This window comes from Castanea sativa, chromosome 11, assembly GCF_040712315.1.
Source record: "Castanea sativa cultivar Marrone di Chiusa Pesio chromosome 11, ASM4071231v1".
Taxonomy (NCBI): domain Eukaryota; kingdom Viridiplantae; phylum Streptophyta; class Magnoliopsida; order Fagales; family Fagaceae; genus Castanea; species Castanea sativa.
The window spans coordinates 1,526,973-1,547,637 of record NC_134023.1 but is presented as its reverse complement, the minus strand read 5'-3'; the positions used below and the strand labels follow the sequence as shown (position 1 = coordinate 1,547,637).

At 35.2% G+C, this 20,665-nt stretch overlaps 1 protein-coding gene and 1 long non-coding RNA gene across 2 annotated transcripts; one reads left to right on the top strand and one right to left on the bottom strand.

Moving 5' to 3' along the window:
- Positions 1-5,066: 5,066 nt before the first annotated feature.
- On the bottom strand, positions 5,067-8,173 carry LOC142617474 (uncharacterized). The gene is made up of 3 exons (XR_012840981.1): positions 8,051-8,173; positions 7,288-7,514; positions 5,067-5,651 (listed from the first exon to the last, which is right to left on the bottom strand). It is a non-coding gene; the product is annotated as an uncharacterized LOC142617474 (long non-coding RNA).
- A 5,031-nt stretch (positions 8,174-13,204) lies between these two features.
- On the top strand, positions 13,205-18,091 carry LOC142614864 (acetyl-coenzyme A carboxylase carboxyl transferase subunit alpha, chloroplastic-like). Its single transcript, XM_075787508.1, has 10 exons — positions 13,205-13,534; positions 13,625-13,699; positions 14,672-14,779; positions 14,900-15,060; positions 15,217-15,331; positions 15,420-15,574; positions 16,194-16,245; positions 16,322-16,390; positions 16,790-16,867; positions 16,955-18,091. Exons 1-10 carry the CDS (start codon positions 13,205-13,207, stop codon positions 18,089-18,091), a joined length of 2,280 nt encoding a protein of 759 aa, XP_075643623.1.
- The last annotated feature ends 2,574 nt before the right edge of the window (positions 18,092-20,665 follow it).

The window sequence follows — 20,665 nt, the reverse complement described above, 5'->3', positions numbered from 1 at the left end:
TTTGGCCTAGTATCTTCGTACTAATGGCGTAGTGCATTTACGAGTTAAGCTTGTTTTGTATACACATCTATCTTTGTGGAAAAATCTTGAAATCTATGTGTGATTGTTGTAAATCGATCTTCAAGCTTATCATGAATGATTAGTCAACTGTCTTGTTGGTCTTGATAAATGCATAGACTTGTTCCTATATCTTTTCCCACGCTTTTATGTTTTTGCTATATAGCTCATCAAATGTCAAATCTCGAAAAGAGATATTGAGCTGCAAAAGTCATCGCACATACTAGTATTTGACTAGGAAAAATGGACTTGTATCAAAATGTATGGTGTCTCAAAAAGCCAAAGGCTTACTCACAAAGTTGAAATATCAAAAAGTTCAGGCATCGATCTCAAAATGAGATGTACTTTGTTCAAAAATGATCAAATGTTATGATTTGTAAAGAAGCCAAATGAAAATGTTCAAAGAAATGTAATCCTTTTCTTGTGGGAGATCATATAAGTTCATATCTATTATTAAGTTTGTCCACTTGACTTAGTACTAGTTGTGTATGACTTGATTGAATTAATCATTGAAACTTCACTCTAGACTAAAGACTATTCCACATTTGATACTCACACACAACACACAAGAATTTGTTCAATGAATGCTTATTTCATTTGTGTGATTGTACATGATCAAATGTGATATGTATACTCAATTGTTTGTCGATCAAACCCAAAAAGATTTTTAAGTATTTTATATGTTTTTGAAAGTGTTTTTGTACTTTCATGCTTTAAGTTTTTGCTTAAAATGCATTTTTGTGTTATTTTTTCAAAAACTGGTTAGGAGGCATTTTCGTGAGAAGCTCGCGACTACGAGCTTCCCACGAAAAGAGTTTAAGGGAAATCTAACAATCTCATTTTCATACAGAGAGTATCATGACTGTCTCGTGACTATTTCGCGACCAAGCTCTTCCTACGAAATGATTTTTTAGCAAAAACTGGAAAACACATATTTGAAATAGAGACTTTCGTGACTGTCTCACGGTTGTATCGCGACTAAAAGCTTCCCGCGAAAGTGTTTGTGCTTCAGTGGTGTTTTTCGTGAGTAATTTCGCGATTGCCTAACCCGCGAAAAACGTGTGTTTTCAATTTTAAAGGCCTGATTTGACTGAGTTTTTAAAACTATCTTAAGTTCACTCCCTTTGCCTCACTCGAACCACTCTCAACACAAAACTAATTTTTCACACAAAACCCTCAAACTTCAAGTCCAAATCTCTGCAAAATCTCTTCAAAGGTATGTTTCTTAACATTCTTTTAAGTTTTTCACTTTAGATTATGCAGAATTTGTTTTAGGGTTCTTGAATTAGGGATTTTTGAAAAAGGGGTTGGGAACTATGATTTTTGGGAAAAAATTTTCAAAATTTTTTTTGGGCTGAGTCTCATTTGGTTTGTGTGTATTTGTGTTGGCCCCTTGTGGCATTTTACACTTGTATTTAGGCAGTTTTCTTTGTGTTCATGCATTGTCCATTCATGTAGAACTGTGTTGCATGCTAAGTGTTTGACAAAATGTTCAAGTGACATTTCTTTGTTGAATTGGACTCAAATGAGTTCCAATGTTTGGATTTACCCTTGACTAAACATGCTTGACATGTTTTGATCATTGGGTTTGTGTTTTACACACTTTGCCCCATTTGTGCCTCTATGCCATGCCATGCATCACCTAGGAACACACTAGGCACACTTCGTGCATCAACTCATGCATTCACATGCACAATTGATATATTCTTGCATTTTGTTAGTGTTTACATGGTTTAGCACTTAAAACATGTAGTTTTAACACTGTTATGTTCTGTTTCAAGTCTTTTTTTTTTGGACTAACTTGAATCTAATCAAGTTTTGTGGTCTATCTTTGTGTTCTTGCACCTGTTTCTTTTCCTTGTTTTCTGTATTCATATGCTGATGTCTCGTACCAAACATTCAGCGTCCAAGAAATCCTCCAAGCGTGCTCGCACAGATTCTAACAACTTCAAATCTGTTGAGGCAGATATGGCTTACAATGACTACTACAAGCGAGCTACAATAATTATGGAAAGAGTTTTCCAATTGGATACCCTTGAAGGCACTTTCATTCCCGATGTGTTCAAGGAGAGGACATGGACGAAGCTATTAACTCCGAGTGGAAATGTGTACTCGGGAATCATTAAAGAGTTCTTTTCCAAAGCTAGTGTAGACGGAGACCATAATAACTACTGGGTGAGACATAAGGAATTTGTGATTACAGGAGATTCAATCCAAGATTTCCTTGAAGTTCATCCTCCTTCTCAGTCGATTATCGTGCAATACAATGATCATTTGCAATCCATTGAGGAAATGGTAAAAATTCTTGGTGGTACACCAACCAAGAGGTCTATGAACACAATTTTATTCAGTCCAGAAATGAAGTCTCTTGCTTATGTGATGATCCACAATTTATATCCGGTCACCAACTTCACGACATTGTCTGTTGCAAGGACAATCTTCTAATACGATCTCTTCACTCACAAAGAGATTGATATTTGTGGACACATCTTCCACCTCTTGACCAAAAGCATTGAGAAGCAGAACTCCAGAACAGTCATGCCATTTCCCTCTTTCATTATGGGTCTTATTGCAAAGGTAAAGCTCAAACTTCCGAGTGGTCTAACTATTGTACATAGAGATTACCCCATTGGTGCACACACGGTGACTCAAAGCACAGCTCACATTAAAGGATCAAAGACCGGCACTTCTCAAATTCCAAGGGTTGCTGTTAAAGAAGACGGTGGAGACACGGAGGATGAGATTGATAGATTTACTTCTGCTTTAGAGAGTTTTGCACAATCATCTTTCCAAGCACAACCATGAGGATCCGATCGACTTCTTACTATGGTAGAACAGATATATGGCATGCTCGAGTTTCATGTGCAATGCACCGTAGATTAATTTGCTTACATCCAAGGTCAAATCATTGCATTATCATCTCAGATTGAGGATATGGCTATGGCGCAAGGATTTGATTCAGAATCTGAGCAATTCTAGCTCCTTTGGCCATTCCGGTCAAAAAGGGGAAGCAAATTTTGAGGGGGAGTTGCACGTTTTGAGGGGGAGCATAGCGTAGCACATGCCTTCATAGACATATTGGTTAATTTTTTATGGTTTAGTTGTTTATTTTTTGCCATAGTCTAGAACGCTTTTATTTACATTGCTTTCTTTTAAAACTTTAAGTATTTTGCTTTAAATTCAGTTTAATATTCAGTACTTTGTGTTTATCTCTTTGCTTTGTAGCATTTTTTTTTTGTACTTTTAGTTTATCTTGAGTACTACACTCTTGTGCCCTTATTGAATCTTGTATCCTTAATGCAAATACTTCGGTATTTTACATTGGTTGAGTGTTTTGGACATGCAATTGATTTTTGTTTTGTACTTAATTGCATTGTGTGTCCGGATGATCATTTTCTAGTTAAATAATCATTGTAGTCATTTCTTAATGACTGTTCTTGTATGATTAAGTTATGCTTCATAGTTTATATCTTGTTGTTTACCTTGATTGCATTATACTTGCTCCTATACGTACCTTGTATTCAACTTGTCCTAAGCTTAATGAAAGTTTTGTTTATGTGCAAGTGTTTAAGGATATAGGTGTTTAAGGATACAGGTGTATTTGTGCAAGTGCTTCACAACTTCTAGATTAGGTGTGAGTGAGTTTTGCCATTATTTACAAACTCACGTTTAAGCCTAGAGTCTGTTATAGGGTGTTTTGTCACGGAATAGCCAAAGGGGGAGATTGTAAAGTTGTAATTTACAGCTATTATGTGTTGACTTTAATTCAGTGCCAAATTTTATTGTAATTCTATTCAATCTTTTGTACCATGTATTTTATGTGGGATTTATTTGTAAGAGTTGTGTGAGAGAGAGAGACAGTGTGTGAAGACTCAAGGCATCTATTGAAGGCAAAGGAGTTTTCGCAGGTAGCTCGCGACTAGCCATCTTGCAAAGTGATGCATGTGCCTAGCACATGACTAGAATGCGAAGAGTCAGGACAGATGGTGACAACTGGTTTTCGCGAGTGTCTTGCGGGTAAGGCCTTCTCGCGAGATACCCGCAAAACAGTTTGTTTTGCTATTTTGTTCTATCTGCTCTACTACATCCTCATACATACTATATATACCATCATTACCCACATATTGAGTAGAGAGCTTTTCAGAGAGAAAACTTTAGCCTCAAACCCTTGAGAGTGTGAGATTGTCATACCCACAATTCTCTACACCATCCATTGTGGTTTTCCTCTACTCCTACCTCTCTATTTCCAAATCATTGAGAGGTTGATAGCCCAAACACTTACCACACCCATACTGAGTGTCCAATGAGGTTTTGGTGCTGCTGAGAAGTATTAGAAGAAGCCAAGCTTTGGTGGATGCAATTGGGCGCATTGCGGGATCCGAAAAGCCAGACAAGACACAGTTCTGAGAAGCCTTATTGGAGTAGGAGCTTGGAGGGCTTAGGTGCACTGGGTACATTAGGCTTGGAGGGTCTCTTGCTATTTGCATATCCCAACTTATTGTCTAGTGGATCGATTTATCGATTGGAGAGCGGCAGAGAGGTTTTTCGTCGAGTTCTTCGGTTTCCTCTTAGATAACATATCGGATTGTTATCTTGTGTTTGCATCTCTTTTCCCTACTCTTTTAGCTTTCATTTTACTGCTGTGATTTGTTGAATATGGCTTAGAGTAGTTTTATTGTTTATTCACTTGCATTTACTCTAATCCGCACTTAGTTTAAGTTAAAGTAAAATCAATCGACTCGTAATTTTTTAATTTGGGGTCTAAAAGTTCTTGTGTTTTTAATACAAATCCAAGCTTTCAATTATTATTATTGCTAGTCACTAACACGTGCTATGCACGAAAAAGTTATTTTATTTTAATATATTATACGTATTTTTTTCTTTATTAAGTACTAATAAATCAAAAAATGTCAATTAATTTTATATTAACATGATATAATATTATATATGTTATCTCTAGAGTATATATGAACAAATAAATCAAGGTTAATAGTAACTTGAGGGTTATTTCATAGGTTCATATAACAATTTCCACATTAAAATTGCAATAGTATAACAACAAAAACTCACATACAAATAAAAACGAAAATAATTTGTTTGTGCTTGTATGCTTCTACTTTCATGGATGGAAATCTTCATTACTGTATACGGTCATATCTCTATATTGTTGTACATTCTGCAAAGGGATTGTATTTTTGTATGATGTAGTCTCATTTTTCACCTCAAGACAAAGTTAAACATGGCCCTAAAGAGCAACAAAAAGTTGTTTTCAGGTCCTTTGCAATGTTCTTTCTTTTCCATGGTACCCTAGATACTCCCAAAAGTGAGGTTATATGCCTTGAAAAAGGAAATAACTTATTAAATTCCTTGACAATAACAAACAATAACAAAGACCTCCCTATGAAATTGTCCACTTAACAAAATAATAATCATATCCGTAGTTGAAGAAAAGTGAGGTTTTAATATTAGAGAAAATACATTTTCCACCAGTTTGACAGTTTCTTCCTTCACTCTTTTAACAAAATCCTCCATCTTGTAATTGATGCAAGCATTAGCTCCACGATCCTTGCAAACAGCTAATTTTTCATCATTCCCTACCAAACACAATCTAAAATATATTATATATGGAAACTAAACTTATGCATGCATTAGAAGAAAAGTGATATTGGACTATTAGCAACAACACTGAATAGCAAATGTACCAATACTCCCATGAAAATGAAGTTTTAATATTCATCCGTTATGCATTGGAGGTACCATATATCATATATAGTTGTTAATACTATCATCAATCACATGTATTGTCTAACTTCTCTTATCACAGATATTTCTGATTTTGTGGGGGAAAAATTAAAAGAGAAAATGTGTTTTTATTTATTTATTTAGAAAGAGCTACAATGGTAACCTTCTCAGCTGGACCATGTTGTCCTTTATTTTATGGTTGTAGTCAATGAAATCAACACTAAGCAAGCAAGAATTTTAGTTCAAGTTGATCAAATGATGTGTGTGAAGAGTTGCAGAAAAATATCTTTGAATGTAAAATAGGATTCCACTCATCATATCATAACTTAAATTTTACTTCCTAATAGCTCTGTTACCTTAGTGCAGTTAGCAACAGAAAGCATAGCGATGTGAAGGTCTATTGGCATATTAGAGACTTGCAGTAGAATTTAACTTGCTATTTTCTTTATGCCTAACATCATAAAGAGAAAAACATGACTTCACATACAATGAAAACAGAAACTTGGAAAGAGAACAAGTTTTTGATAAAATAGTATTAAAATTACTACAACTTGAATCCACCCAAAAATTACACCCATGACAAACTAAACACTTTACAATGGAACAGATACAGCATAGCCTCCTCTAATAATACTTTGCCACTAAACACCCTTGCATTTTTCTAAATCCAAATATATATATAGGCAGCCCAAGCCAACTTGAATAATGAGGAATTACATTTAGGATGTAACCAACTGAGATTTGAGGACTAATTTGTACATGAGGTTTGACATTTGACATGATTTATATCTATTTATAAACCAATAACCCACAGATTCAAAAAAAAAAATCTTAAAAATTATTATTTTCAAGAAAATTTCTAAAATTAGAATGCAGCATAAAACCAAGAATTCACAATCCAAACATCAATCAAAAGGTGTGGGAATGAACACATTAGATAGTCCAAACAATTATATTTCTAGTATTCAAAACCAAGACAACATATCCCCAATCTGCATAATGCAAAAATGCACACCTCAAGTACAATGTCTAAGATATTTATGATTATTGTGTTAAATAAAAGTAAATAAACAAAAATACTGAACTTAGTGGGTCATCATCTAGTTTATGACAGTTCATCTATACTATAATCTCAACACCTGTATAGGCTTGTAAACTAACATAATTGCAATAATATCAAGTAAAACCAGTTGCTCTTAGAGGCCTTTTGTCGAACACCTAGCAGATATAACCAAGAAATAGAACTTGGTTAATCTAGAGGTGCTATAATAGAGGGAAGCAATACTTCCAGAACCTAAAGAATATTTAGAGTAATGGAATCTACAAATTAGAAACATATTGATACCTCCTATTAGAAGCAATAAGATGTTGATCTTCACTATTTACATCAATAGAAGAATTGCTAAGCATGAAAAGCCATAAAATGTTGGCTTCAATAAGATTTATATGCTTATATAACAGTGATGGTGAACAACAGAAAAGACTAACCGTTATAATAGAGCTTTTTTCTGCTTTGCTTCTGCTTCTCTATTTCATCAATAGACATGATCTCTATTTCAAGTAATTCAGCCTCAACACTGCAAGTGAAGGCTGTGGCCAACCCTAGGAGTATATTTCTACAGGGAGTAAGGGAATCAATTAAGATAGCCCATTTAGTTGCACACTCTATTGTCTCTGCATCTTTGTACTACATCAACCCCTGTAATTCAGAAAGCCTGAAATTTTCTTTCAAAATTATATACCAAATGGCTAAGACCAAGTCCAAGTTCAATGTCAATCCCACAACCAATACTCAAGCAAATCAGTAAAAATCTCCAAGGTATGACCTTACATTCACATACCCATAGTTAATTTCCAAATTTACGCTCAAGAACACCAAGCCACCTCTAAATTAGACCCAAATTCATTCTAAATGAAAAAATTTTAATTTGCAGAGAAATTCCCAAACTCTAATGTCAATGCACAAACCCACCATAAATGAATCATAAAAAAACCATACCTATTTCTTAGTTTTCCCTAAACTTTCAAACACACTCCCTAATGGAACCCAATAAAATTATTATCTAAAACTTCCTTTCGAATTTTTGAATTTATCTATAAATCAAAGGCTCACAAATCATTGCCTACGCAGAAACCTTAAAAAGAAAAATCCAAATTTACAAAGGGAAGGAATCCGCATTAAAATTGCAATAATATAACAGCAAAAACCACTATCAGAAATTGAATTGGGAAGTTTTAAGGCAACACTCACTTGGATGTGCGAAAACTGGAGAAGGACTTTCCCATTGATCCAGGATGGTTTGTTCTTGAAGAGGCATCGTGAGGCAGCCTAGAGAGAAGAAGGCTTTCAAAAGAGAGTGAGAGAGAAACGGAGAGAGCAACGCATAGGAGAAAAAGATACATATATATATATATATATATATATATATATATATATATATATATATATATATATAGTTTTTTTATGGTTAGAAATATGAGACGGGTTTGTAATTACTACCCAAGATTCAAAACGTTCTAATGAATCAGAACATTTTTTCTTTAAATTAACATAGGCTACTAAACACCAAAGTTACTAAGTGTATCAAAACGTTACCACTAACGAAAAATCACTTGTCTTCAGGTGTTTTGAATGTAATGTGGCTGGTGCAATAAGGAGTGGTGTTTTATATTATACATGGATAGATATAGATTTTTAGTATTAATATAGTGTGAGGTGAGGAAGAGATGAAGATGTCAAAAAGTCAAAATCTGGCGTTAGGAAGCTGAAGGGTTGCCATTTGAGATTGTAACTGTGGAATACAAATGGTTGCTGTTCGAAATTGTAACAGTGGAACACAAAGGGTTGTCGTCTAAAATTGTAACTATGAAAGAGATAAAATTGGGAATTATTTTCTTTTTATTAGGTTTTTTAAATTTAGAAATACTATTTTTTAAATTGTATGACAAATTCAGGAAAAAAATGATAATAACATGACAACTGATGTGACACAACCTGAACATAATAGTATTAAATGCTACGCTTCAACTTTTTGTAATATATAAATAGATTATTATTATTATTATTATGCAGCGCCGACATAATGCCTTTGATATCACTGCGATTTCAATAAATAAATTTAAAAATAAAACGCACACAAAATTTTTTTTTTGAAACAAAGAAAAAGAGAAGAAGAAGGATGGTATTGGAGTTGGAGGTAACTAACTTTGAAAGGTCGGGATCGAAATCGTCCTCGACTCGGTTCCGCTTATCCTATACGGCGAACTCAGAATCAGATCTTTGGTGCTTCCTGGTGCTTTTTGCTTTGGACGCTGACATTGTGGTTTTCAGTGAAACTGAGGCTCTGAATGTGAGGGTCTTGGAGTTTGTTTTGGAAATGTGTTGTGGAGCTCTTTGAAGCAATGGGTTTGAGAAACTGGAATCAAAGTGTGAAGGTTTTGCAAGGCACTCAAATAGGATTCTGTTTTTAAATTCAAATTTTCTCACAAATAAAGCTATCAAACGCACTTTGTCGCTAGGAAAAAACCTCTTCAGCGCAGGGGAACTTTCCTTGTCATTCTTTTCTTTAAACACACCATTTTGATACGCAATTCTCTTTCTATCTCTCTCCCAATTTAGCTATGTCAATCTCAAACATCAGTATGCGGTAGAACCAAGTTGATCCAGGTAAAGTTTCAAAGAATTTCAAGTTAGAAAAGTAAATCATAGTAACTTAATACCATGTAATTTTTATTGTTTTGTATTGTGTGATTTTTGGTTGCAGAATTTGTTGCCAACAACAACAACTCAGACCCTGGTAGTCCAACAGTTAGTGAAGAAAGAGAATTGCATTACCATACCCTCCTCATCTTGGCATGTCTTTAATGGACCAACAACAAAATTTTCCATTCCATCACTCTTCCCACCAACCATGTTTGACACTGAGACAGAATCTAACGAAACGCCTCCACGATTATCTTATTCCATAGTTTCAATCTTCCCACCAGCCAGGTCTCCGCCATACAAATCAGACTCCGTCTTAGTCACAAGCATAAACGATTTCAACCAGTGGTATCAAGCCGGTAGTACAGCAAGGGTAATTACACCTACGGCCTTAACTGCCACGGAGAAGCCACTCGCTCGTGGACTATCAAAGATTTATTTTGTGAAAAATGATCCCTAAATCTCATTAATTACCAAAGAAAATGTTTATATACAAGTCGTGTACAAGCCCAGAAAACAGAGCAACTAACTTAATTAACAAAACTACCAAAACAGAAATAACAGAAAGTTTAACTAACTTTGATACGTGTGGAACGTGTAAACACTAAAGAAATATGTACATTGAACTAAAACTACATGTTGTTTCTGTCAATTCAGAGTTATGCTACTGCCGTTTATCTTCTACTTGTATTTCCTTCGTTCAACTACTGATGCTTTGCTCTGATTGCTTTTGTTTAATCTCTGCTGGTTCAAATTGCCTCATACTTGATTTCTGTTTTTCATGGTCTTGATACAAACGGGTGCATGGAAGGAGAGAGAGAGGAGTTTCCGAGAATTTGAACTTGGGAATCCGATAAAAAAACAGGAGATATAAGTTGTGATATCATGGACAATGTGGAGGCTTCCTAAAATGCTCTCATTCGAGGGAAAAAAAATCCATAGTATCATTCTTTCAAGCAGAACAAATAGAAATAACACAATCCTTACAGCAAGCTTCAAAGACTTGAATTGAATTGGGTTTGCAGATAGTATATCACTCTCTTAAAGGAAAAAGTATGCTCTCTGGCTGGTGGGTTTTCTACTCCTTTTTGGCAACATCACAATCAATACATTTTCATCTTTACTAATATACATATGTGTGAAGTTTCTCCATGAAGACTTGAACCCGCCCTTACACTTTACATCACATAATCTCTTATACTTGATATTGTAAGTCCAAAGAAATCACTAAAAGAAAAAAGTAAACTCCTAGACAAGGGAGTGATTTCCTACTTAGGGATATGGGAAAGCTTCAATGTTTTTGGATGTTAGGAAGCTTTTCCTTAGCTGTATTATTTTGCAAATATTTCGGTGCAGATAGTGATTGGCTGCTTAAGAATAATAGTCATAGTTTTTTTTTTTGAGAATCAAATAATAGTTATAGTTAAATTACTTAAATCCATCTCCTTTACAAAAAAGAAAAAAGAAAAAAAGAAAAAAGAAAAAAAGAAGTTTGTTATATCCAAATTATAGTTAAATCCAATTTTCTGTTGTTTGCTTGTTGGTATTTGTTGGCTGATAATATTATTTATCGCACTAAGAAATTATTCATTCTAGGTGTTGGATGTTAGTCATGATTCATGAAGGAAATTCAAGGCCAAATTGCTCTTGGAATCTAACAAAATTGTATACATATCATGTCAGACGTTGCTTATAAAAAAATCTCTCGTCTGACGCTAATGGAACTGTTATCTTTGGTTTGATGCCATTTTTCTTTTTAATTATGAAGCAATTAGAAGTTCGATATTGTAGGGTCAATCATTCTGATAAGGAGAGGAACAAATTTGCCAATTTGTTAATTTGGAATTACATATTACAACCATCTTTATTACTCCCTCTACATAGGCTAGAACACGAGCTGTAGCCTATTTGTGAGGTTTACCATAATTAAATATAAAATAAGGGCGTCATACAAATATATTGGGATTTGACAAGTTGAGTGAGCTCTCCTTGAGTATTCTCTCACATTAGAAGATGTGGATCGTTTGTTTTCTTTGGTTCATTGTTTCAAGACTTTTTATCTCTCTCATAAAGATAAGGACTCTTTGTTTACTACTTTACTCACTAAATAAACACCAATTTCAATAAGGAATGAAACAGATCCAAATCTTCAAAATTATACTAGTGGATCAACTAGTATACACATCAACGCTAGTATAAACATCAATGCTAATATTTAGTGTATCTCTTACATAATAGATGAGGTTCTCCTAGGGTTTTTAAGACTATAGATAAGAACAATAATCACTCGTGGATAAGATTGGCAACATACCACATGAGTGATGTCACCCTGTAAGGTCATGAGAATTTTCTAGCAACTAGAACAAACCTTAATGCACCTGTTCAAAGGGTTAAACCTGAAATGCAGCCCTTAAATAATAGAAACATGGACTTTAACCATGCAATCTTTTACTTTAGGGCTAGAAACTTCTATCAAAATTTAGAGTTAGACAAAATACAGTATCAACATTAGGATGTATAGTTTCTATACAAGCACAATTATAATAAGGGCCTAATGCGATAATACCAACAACCACAATAATTATCAAATGTCAAATTTATATTTAAAAGAAAATCATATTATCTTGAACTCTCGCGTGAATTGCATAAGTTACCAACTATTTAAAATAATCCGGGGAAATTATACTTTACCCCCTTTTACACGTACTCCATTCAAACTATTACCCGTGTAACACTTTTCACCAATTCCATAGGTAATTGTTTAATGAATTAAGTGTGTATTTTCATAAGTTAGGGGAGTAAGTGTAAAATAAGGTATAATTTAGGAGAATAAGTGTAAAAGAGGTATAGTATATGGGGTAAAGTGTATATTCTCATAGTTTAAGAGGTAAGTGTAAAAGAGGGAATAGTTTAGGAAAATAAGTGTGTATTCGCATAGTTTATGAGTAAGTATAAAATAACATATAGTTTTGAGGAATAAAGTGTAATTTACTCAATTAATCCTAAGTTTATTTTCTATTTTTCAAATGGATACAATTAGACTGGGCCTAAAATAACCCACAATCTCGTAATTTAACAACATTTTCCAACTCTTACAAAAATAGAACTTGAGTTGGAATCCCCACTCTAATAAAAAGAAAAATAAAACTCCTTCAAACTAGTCAAAGTTTTGTTCAAACCAAAGAAGAGGATCATAGAAGGCACCGCGGAAGTAGACAAAGTAAGAGGTTTCGAAGCTGCACACGTGCCTATTTCACAAAACCAAAAAAAGCAAAATCTGGATCCCTTCCCAACGGCCAAACTGAAAAAAGCTGGTTCATTATTAACACACACTTCACAAGTGATAATTTGAATCCTAAACTTTTTTTTTTTTTTTTTTTTTTCTATTATAATAACTTATTACTTAAAATTTGTTGTTAAAATATTATACACGTAACATTTTTTTATCACGTACAAGTAATTTCTATTTCTCGTTAAGGAGTTTCTATTATGGCAATCTTGAGCTCTTATTTTGATGCATATTCACTGTTGTTATTCTGTTTCGTTGCTGAGAAAATGATAGAAGCAACTGGAAAATGAATATTGACTTCTTCTTTTTTTCAATTTGTTTAGAATTATTGCGTTCTAGGCCTGCGAAAACTCAGCTCAACTAACTGAATAATATTGATTCTGAACTAAGGAATGGGAGAAATCGGGATTAGGATGGCTTCGATATCACATTCTCCGGTGGGAACTTCAGCTTCAGAATTCCTCCGGAGCTCAAGCAATGGTGTCAATGGCATTCCTCTGAGAACTCTAGGGAGGGCAAGATTTGGCAGCATCACCAGGAGGGATTTGGTGGTGATGGCGGCGAAGATTAGGAAGGTGAAGAAGCAGGACCATCCATGGCCACGCGATCCGGATCCTAATGTGAAAGGTGGGGTCCTAACCCATCTCTCATATTTCAAGCCCTTGCCAGAGGACCAGAAGCTGAAGCCCGTAACTTTGGAATTCGAAAAGCGGCTTCTCAGTCTAGAGAAGAAAATCACTGATGTAATTTTTTTTAGGTGATTGTAATCTCTTCATTTGAGTTGAAAAAATAATCAGGGTTTGGTTCAATTGTGTTTTTGTATTCGAGTGCAGGTGCGGAATATGGCAAACAAAACTGGTCTGGACTTCAGTGATCAGTTATTTACATTGGAGAGTAATTATCAGCAGGTTTGATATGTTATGCTGATGAGAAACCTTTTTTTTTTTTTTTTGATACACAACAGGAAAGCTTTTATTAAAATAAAAGGCCACTCAAGTACACTGGGAGCAAATCTAGACTCCACTCAATGAGAGTAAGGAAGAAAAGACAGTTGATAATCCTCAACACAAACAATGAGGCACAAACCAGGCCAGCAATCGAACATCTCAATAACCTTATGTGGCATAACCCAATGAATCCCAAACAAACAAAAATCCATTGACCACATATGCTGATGAGAAACCTGAATTACTTAGATTAGAAACATGACCTAAAATTTTTAATTTTAAATGGCTTTAGTATGAAGCCATACATTGATGAAAGTGGCTTATATTAGAGACCTTGAATTACATGCCTATGTTATTTTTTCCAACTATTGATCTGGAAATATAGAAAACATTAAAAGGTTTTATTAATTTTGCACTGGGTAGGCCTGCTATTTGTCTCTGCACTCATTGTTATAGGATCCTATTGCTTGTTCACAAACTTCCAATGCAATTTTCAAAGTTATCCAGACATTGAGTTCCTTAGGAGTAATGGAATTTAGCTTATTTTTCTTCACTTATTTTGTCGAACCTTAAAAATTTGTTTAAGCATGCAAAATATTGGGGACTGAAGCTTGGCTCTTGTATCCCCTAAGATCCTGAGTTGTAAGCCTCAATGCGGAAGTATGTTTGGCGAACCGAAAAACTAGATATATCTTATAATGAATTTGGGAAAAGTCTCAACTCAAACTTTTGTTGCCAGCCACTTATATATACATATAATTAGGAGAAGTATAGATAATGAATGATGCAATATGATGGACATGTCTTTTGCTTTCTGCTTAGCAAATGTTCTGGGAAAATGATGCTCAATTACAGATTTGGAATTCAGGAAAAAAAAAAAAAAAAAAAAATTTTCTGGTTCTGAAGTGCTAAAATTTATCATTTGTATTTCAGGCTCTAAAGGATTTATATACGCATCTAACTCCAATACAGCGGGTGTCGATTGCACGGCATCCTAACAGGCCAACTTTCCTTGATCATGTGTTTAGCATTACTGAAAAGGTGCAGTACCAGAAACTCGTGAACTTGGTGCATATTGTATTCTAGATAGTTTACCTTTAGGTTATGAATGCTGAATTTAGTACATTGATTACTGTCTTTGGATATACCCCATACGCACAGTTTGTGGAGCTTCATGGAGATCGGAGTGGGTACAATGATCCTGCTATTGTTACTGGTATAGGAACCATAGATGGTAGGAGGTACATGTTCATGGGTCACCAAAAAGGTAGAAACACAAAAGAGAACATCAGTCGGAACTTTGGGATGCCTACTCCCCATGGGTATGTCAAATAATAAAGAATTGTATGTTCTATTAGTCTCATGAAATTTTATTAGCAGTAAAATGGAATGTAATATTTGTTTCAACTTATTATGCCAAGTTCCTGGCCAGTCAAAGTTTCAGTTTCTGACACTAATGACAATTTATATCCAAACAGTTATCGGAAAGCTCTACGCATGATGCATTATGCAGATCACCATGGGTTTCCTATAATTACTTTCATTGACACTCCGGGAGCTTATGCAGACCTCAAATCTGAAGAACTAGGACAAGTATGTGGACAACTCTACTGTGAAATTTACATTATTGTCTTTTAATTAATAATGGCCCAACTGATATATAGACCTTACGTACGTGCAGGGTGAAGCCATTGCTCACAATTTAAGGACCATGTTTGGCCTGAAGGTACCAATTGTTTCTATTGTCATCGGGGAAGGTGGTTCTGGTGGTGCCCTTGCCATTGGTTGTGCTAACAAATTGATAATGCTTGAAAATGCAGTTTTCTATGTTGCCAGGTGATTTGAGTTTGGCTTTCCTCACGCAACTCTTAAAGATTGTGCAAATATGATGTTGGATATATCATTAGCACTGTTAAAATTTTGATTGCAAATATGGGCAATTGGACAGTAAATGATTATTTCCTAGTTTTCATGAAGCATACATTATCCTTAACATTAAAATTTATCACTATAGATTAATGCCGCTCAAAAATATACATAGATTCAGAAAGTGTCATCTGTAATTATTGCTTGGGTAGCTGCTGAATATATCATTTTGCTATTGATAATGTAGTCATTAGCAAAATGAGTTGAGTCTCCTTATAAGCAGTAGAAGTTACTAGGACAGTTCTCCATTTTGATTTGCATTGAGATGGACAAAGAGCTGTCCAGTTTTGCTATATGAGGTTAAGTTCATGTTGTCTAATGGTCCTGCCTTATAAAATATACTCATCATCTTTAGCTTTATGTGGTCACACACCCATGCTCTGGATCATGTGATGCATTTTTCTCTTTTGCTTTCCTGTTATGGATACAAGTCCTTCCTAACACAGTTTCTGCTAATTGTTTTAATATGTCAAATCCCTACGTTCTCATCTGTTTCATTTGTTTTGGCTCTATTCTTGTCATTTTTCAGTCCAGAAGCGGCTGCATCAATCTTGTGGAAGAATGCCAAAGCTGCTCCACAGGTCTATACAGCATTCACTCTTGGGATTCTCTGCTGGTTAATTTAATTTTAATCTATTAATAGTTTCTTTGGTGCAGGCATCTGAGAAACTAAGGATTACTGCTACTGAGTTGTTGAAGCTGCAGATTGCAGATGGTGTTGTCCATGTAAATGATCCCTTCTTTATTCTATGCCGCTGTTTCTCTTTTATTTCTTTCTTTCAGCGACTTTCATCTGTCTTGTGGAAACCATGACCAATTGGCACCTTCTCCAAACAATAAAATGGGATGAGACATGGTTGCTTACATGCATAAATGACAAGACTCTTTTGTACTCCTCTATGGGGCAAAAGAGACCTTAGAATTATGCTTCCCCCCCCCCCCCCCCTCTCTACAGGATCAAATAGTTATAAGCGTAGCATTTGCCTATACCCTCAGCCCATTTTAATTATTTTTCTATTGACTAGACCTCCATAACAACTTCCATTTCATAACTTCTTTTACAATTTTTTTTTTTTTTTTGGGTTCTATTTTGTGACAATTAGAAGAAATTTTATACTTTGACAGGAGCCTCTTGGTGGAGCACATGCAGATCCGTCTTGGACCTCACAACAGATAAAAAATGCAATTAATGAATCAATGGATGTACGTAACCTTTCTCCCCTTGAATTCTTAAACAAGAATTGAATATAACCAGTTTTTCTCCTAACAAAAATCTTTCTTTTTCAATAGGAGCTTATGAAGATGGACACAGAAGAGCTTCTGAAGCATCGCATGCAAAAGTTTCGAAAAATCGGTATGTTCCAAGAAGGACTCCCAGTAGATTATAAGAAGAAAGTCAACATGAAAATGAAAGAAGAACCCATCGTGAGGACTTCCAGTCTAAATATAGAGGACGAGGTCAAAAAACTCATGCAGAAAAGATTGAATGCCAAAGAGTCCTCTGTGGAACTTCCAGAGTCAGCTATAAATGAGATGATAGAAAAACTGGAAAGAGAGGTTGACCGCGAATACTCTGAGGCTGTTAAGGCCATTGGTTTGAAGGACAGGCTTGTGATGTTGCGAGAGGAATTTTCGAAACTAAAGTTGCAAGACCAACTCATGCCTCCGGCCCTAAAGGACAAGATTGAAAAACTTAAGGATGAGTTTGCCCAGGGCGTCTCGGCAGCTCCTAATTATGAAACCTTGAAGTCTAGACTCGACATGTTGATGGAATTATTAAAAATCAAGATTGATTCTGCAAATAAAAAAAAGTATGCCAAGTTAAAGCAGCAAGTCAATAAAAAGTTTGTCGAAATCATGAATCGGCCTGATATGAAGGAAAAAAACGAGGCACTGGAGGATGAAATTGAAAGTTCTGGGGTGTCTGCAGGTCAGGATTTGGACCCTGAGCTGAAGGAGAAAATTGTGCAGAGGAAGAAAGAGATAGAGTTGGAAATGGTTGATGCTATAAAAGCACTGGGTTTGGATGTTGCGGCTGTGAGGCCAAAAGCAAAGGAGATCAGTGAACAGATTCCAATTGATGTCAAAGCCAAGGAAAAAGAGCTGAATGAAGAAATTAAGGGAGAAATTGAAAATGTTATCAAGTCAACAGATTTGAAGGACAAGATTGAGGTACTGAAGTTGGAGGTTGCAAAGGCAGGAAAGACACCTAATGTGGCGTCCAAAAATAGAATTGCAGCTTTGGAGCAACAAATTAAGGGGGCCCTTGTGGAGGCCATGAATTCTTCAAATCTCAAAGAGAAGCATGAAGAGCTCCAGGCTGAAATTTCTAAAGTCATCGAATCTTTGGAAGACCAAAATCCAAAGGAAGACGAAACTTTGGAAAAACAAAATCCAAAAGAAGACGGTTCTACGTATGATGAATAAGGAGTAGACATAAATGTGGGTGCGAATCGCACCTTAGCTTAATGTGAGATCATCTGTTCTCGTTGTGTGTTTTGTGTTCCCCTTTTTTCCCACCCATGGCTTATTAATTCATATATGTCTTCTTAGAAGTTCAGGTAATACAATCTTGGTAACTCCATTCCTGACTTGAAATGATCTGAATGATAAATTCAGTGTATCTAGTTAAGAAGCAAGGGTGCGGTTAAATGGTATACGTACCGTGTCTGACACGTGGTTTGGACGCAGCTGCATGTGCATCCCACAGGATTTTTTTTTTTCTTAATTCGATACGGTTGGGCACCTGAAGAACAAACCCAGCCCATTGTAAATCTTTTTCTTCTATTCTTCTTCACAATGTTCTTTTTCACAGTTCTTCGTTTTCACAGATCTTCTTCTTCTTCATTATAGACGCGGATTTTCTTCTTGTTTTCTCCGCTTGTTTAGTGTATACACTTATCTATTCTTTTTAGTTTTGTGGGCTTGGGCATGTATGTAAATGGCCTTGGGAACCCTCAAACTAATTAAGTCTTAAACCCTTCTCCCAATTCCAATTTGATATATGAATTTGACACACGTCTTTTATTTCATTTATCAAGTTTATATTATTGTTTTAGCTTAATAATTAACATAATTTAATAATGATATATTTATCTTATTATCCATTATTTCTCTAAAATTGATATCTATTTAACATTATATGGAAAAAAAAATGCTTAACAATATATAGAAAATATAAATAAAAATATATTTAATAATTAATTAATAAACGTATCCCCGCGGTAATTGTGTTCTACTTTTTCAAAAATTGTCTTGTCGCAGCATTGCACACTCTCAGACCCATATCTATGCAGGTGCTTCCTAGGCACCTAGTAAATTGGTTGTAAAATGTGTTAGAAAGATTTTACAAACTATAGAATCACGCAAAAAGTGGTCCTTAAAGGTTGATTCGTGCCACTTAGAGGAGAACTTAGTGTATTAGGCTTTCTTGGCAAAACAACTCCCTAGAATTAGACTACAACAATGCTCTTTGTAATTGACGCACTCCCAATTACAAAGAACCAAGAACAATCTTTTATTTTTGCCTTTCCTTAAGCTCAAAAACTGCAACAATAGAGAGAAAGGTGTGGTTATGAGAATAAAAGAACTGAAAAATACAAGGAAAGAGCCTTAGGGTTTTATATGCCAAAAAAAAAAGGACTAGTGGGTTGTCTAAGGGGTAGGCCTCCAACGATCGTTGTGCACACCATCGAACCAAAAGCCCAATAGCTACTAACCCTAATTAATGCCCAACGGACTGCTCATAAAATTTGGGCTAGAAAGAATGGAAAAAAGTTAAGGCCCAAGAGAGAACAAGCCCACACCTAGCCCATTATATTTCAAGTTATCACTTTAGTTGTGCAATGGTTTATAAACACAAAAGAAGAATCACCTCTAACCAATGTGGGACACAAAGCCCAAGCCTAAGTGTTTGAAACATAACCCACTCTAACAATCCTTCACTTGTTACAAACACAAAACTAGGAAATGCAATAAACTCAAGAAAGCATACATCAATATAGTGCCATAAGGGTTTAACCAAAGTTAGTATAAATAAGTAGGAACTACTAAAGTGGTAGACTTAGAGTTAGAGTTAGAGTCTTTTAACCAAGCTATTAGATAACTGAATTTAGGGTGAAATGGTGAAATATTACTAATTTGTGAAATATTCAGAAAAATAGCATTGTTTGTGAACTACATAGGGAAATACCACACTTTTGGAACTCAATTTTTTGAAAATCGAGTTCCATATAGAACTCGATTTCACTATTATTGAGTTCTATGAGTTAATGGCCATGGTGGCACTCACTGACATGGCTTTTCTCAATAAAAATGCCACGTGGAACTTGATATGTAGAAAATCGAGTTTTATGAATTGTAAAACTCGCAATTAACCCAATAGCCAGATACCCGCAACACACCTGCCAAAGCCTCTGTCTGACCAACACTTAAACACCCATGTTCTCACGAGTAGGCTAGTTGCTAGACACCCACATCACACCTGCCAGATCCTCTGTTTGACCAACACTTAAACACCCATACTCTTGTGGGTATATGGCAAAACCAAGAAAGACTCACTTGAGTGCAGCACAAAGAATTTTACAATACTTGAAGATGAGCCTGGAAAAGGAATCTTCTTCTCTTCTACTGTAGAATTAAATGTTAAAGGTTTTGTAGACTCAGATTGGGCTTCATGTCTAGATACAAGGTCTACCATAGGGTACTACATCTTCATTGGAGAATCTTTGATATATTGAAAGTCTAAGAAACAAAGAACAAGTTCCAAATCTTCAGCAAAAGTTGAATACAAATCAATGGTTGTGGCAACTTGTGAAATACTTTGGATCTTGTATTTCTTAAGAGATATTCAGATTAGTCATAGCATAGAAGCATTGTTGCTTTGTGATAGTCAATCTGCACTCTACATTGGATCCAATCCAGTATTTCATGAAAGAACTAAACACATAGAGGTTGATTGTCATGTAGCCAAAGATAAGTTTTTGGCCAAGGTGATCAAAT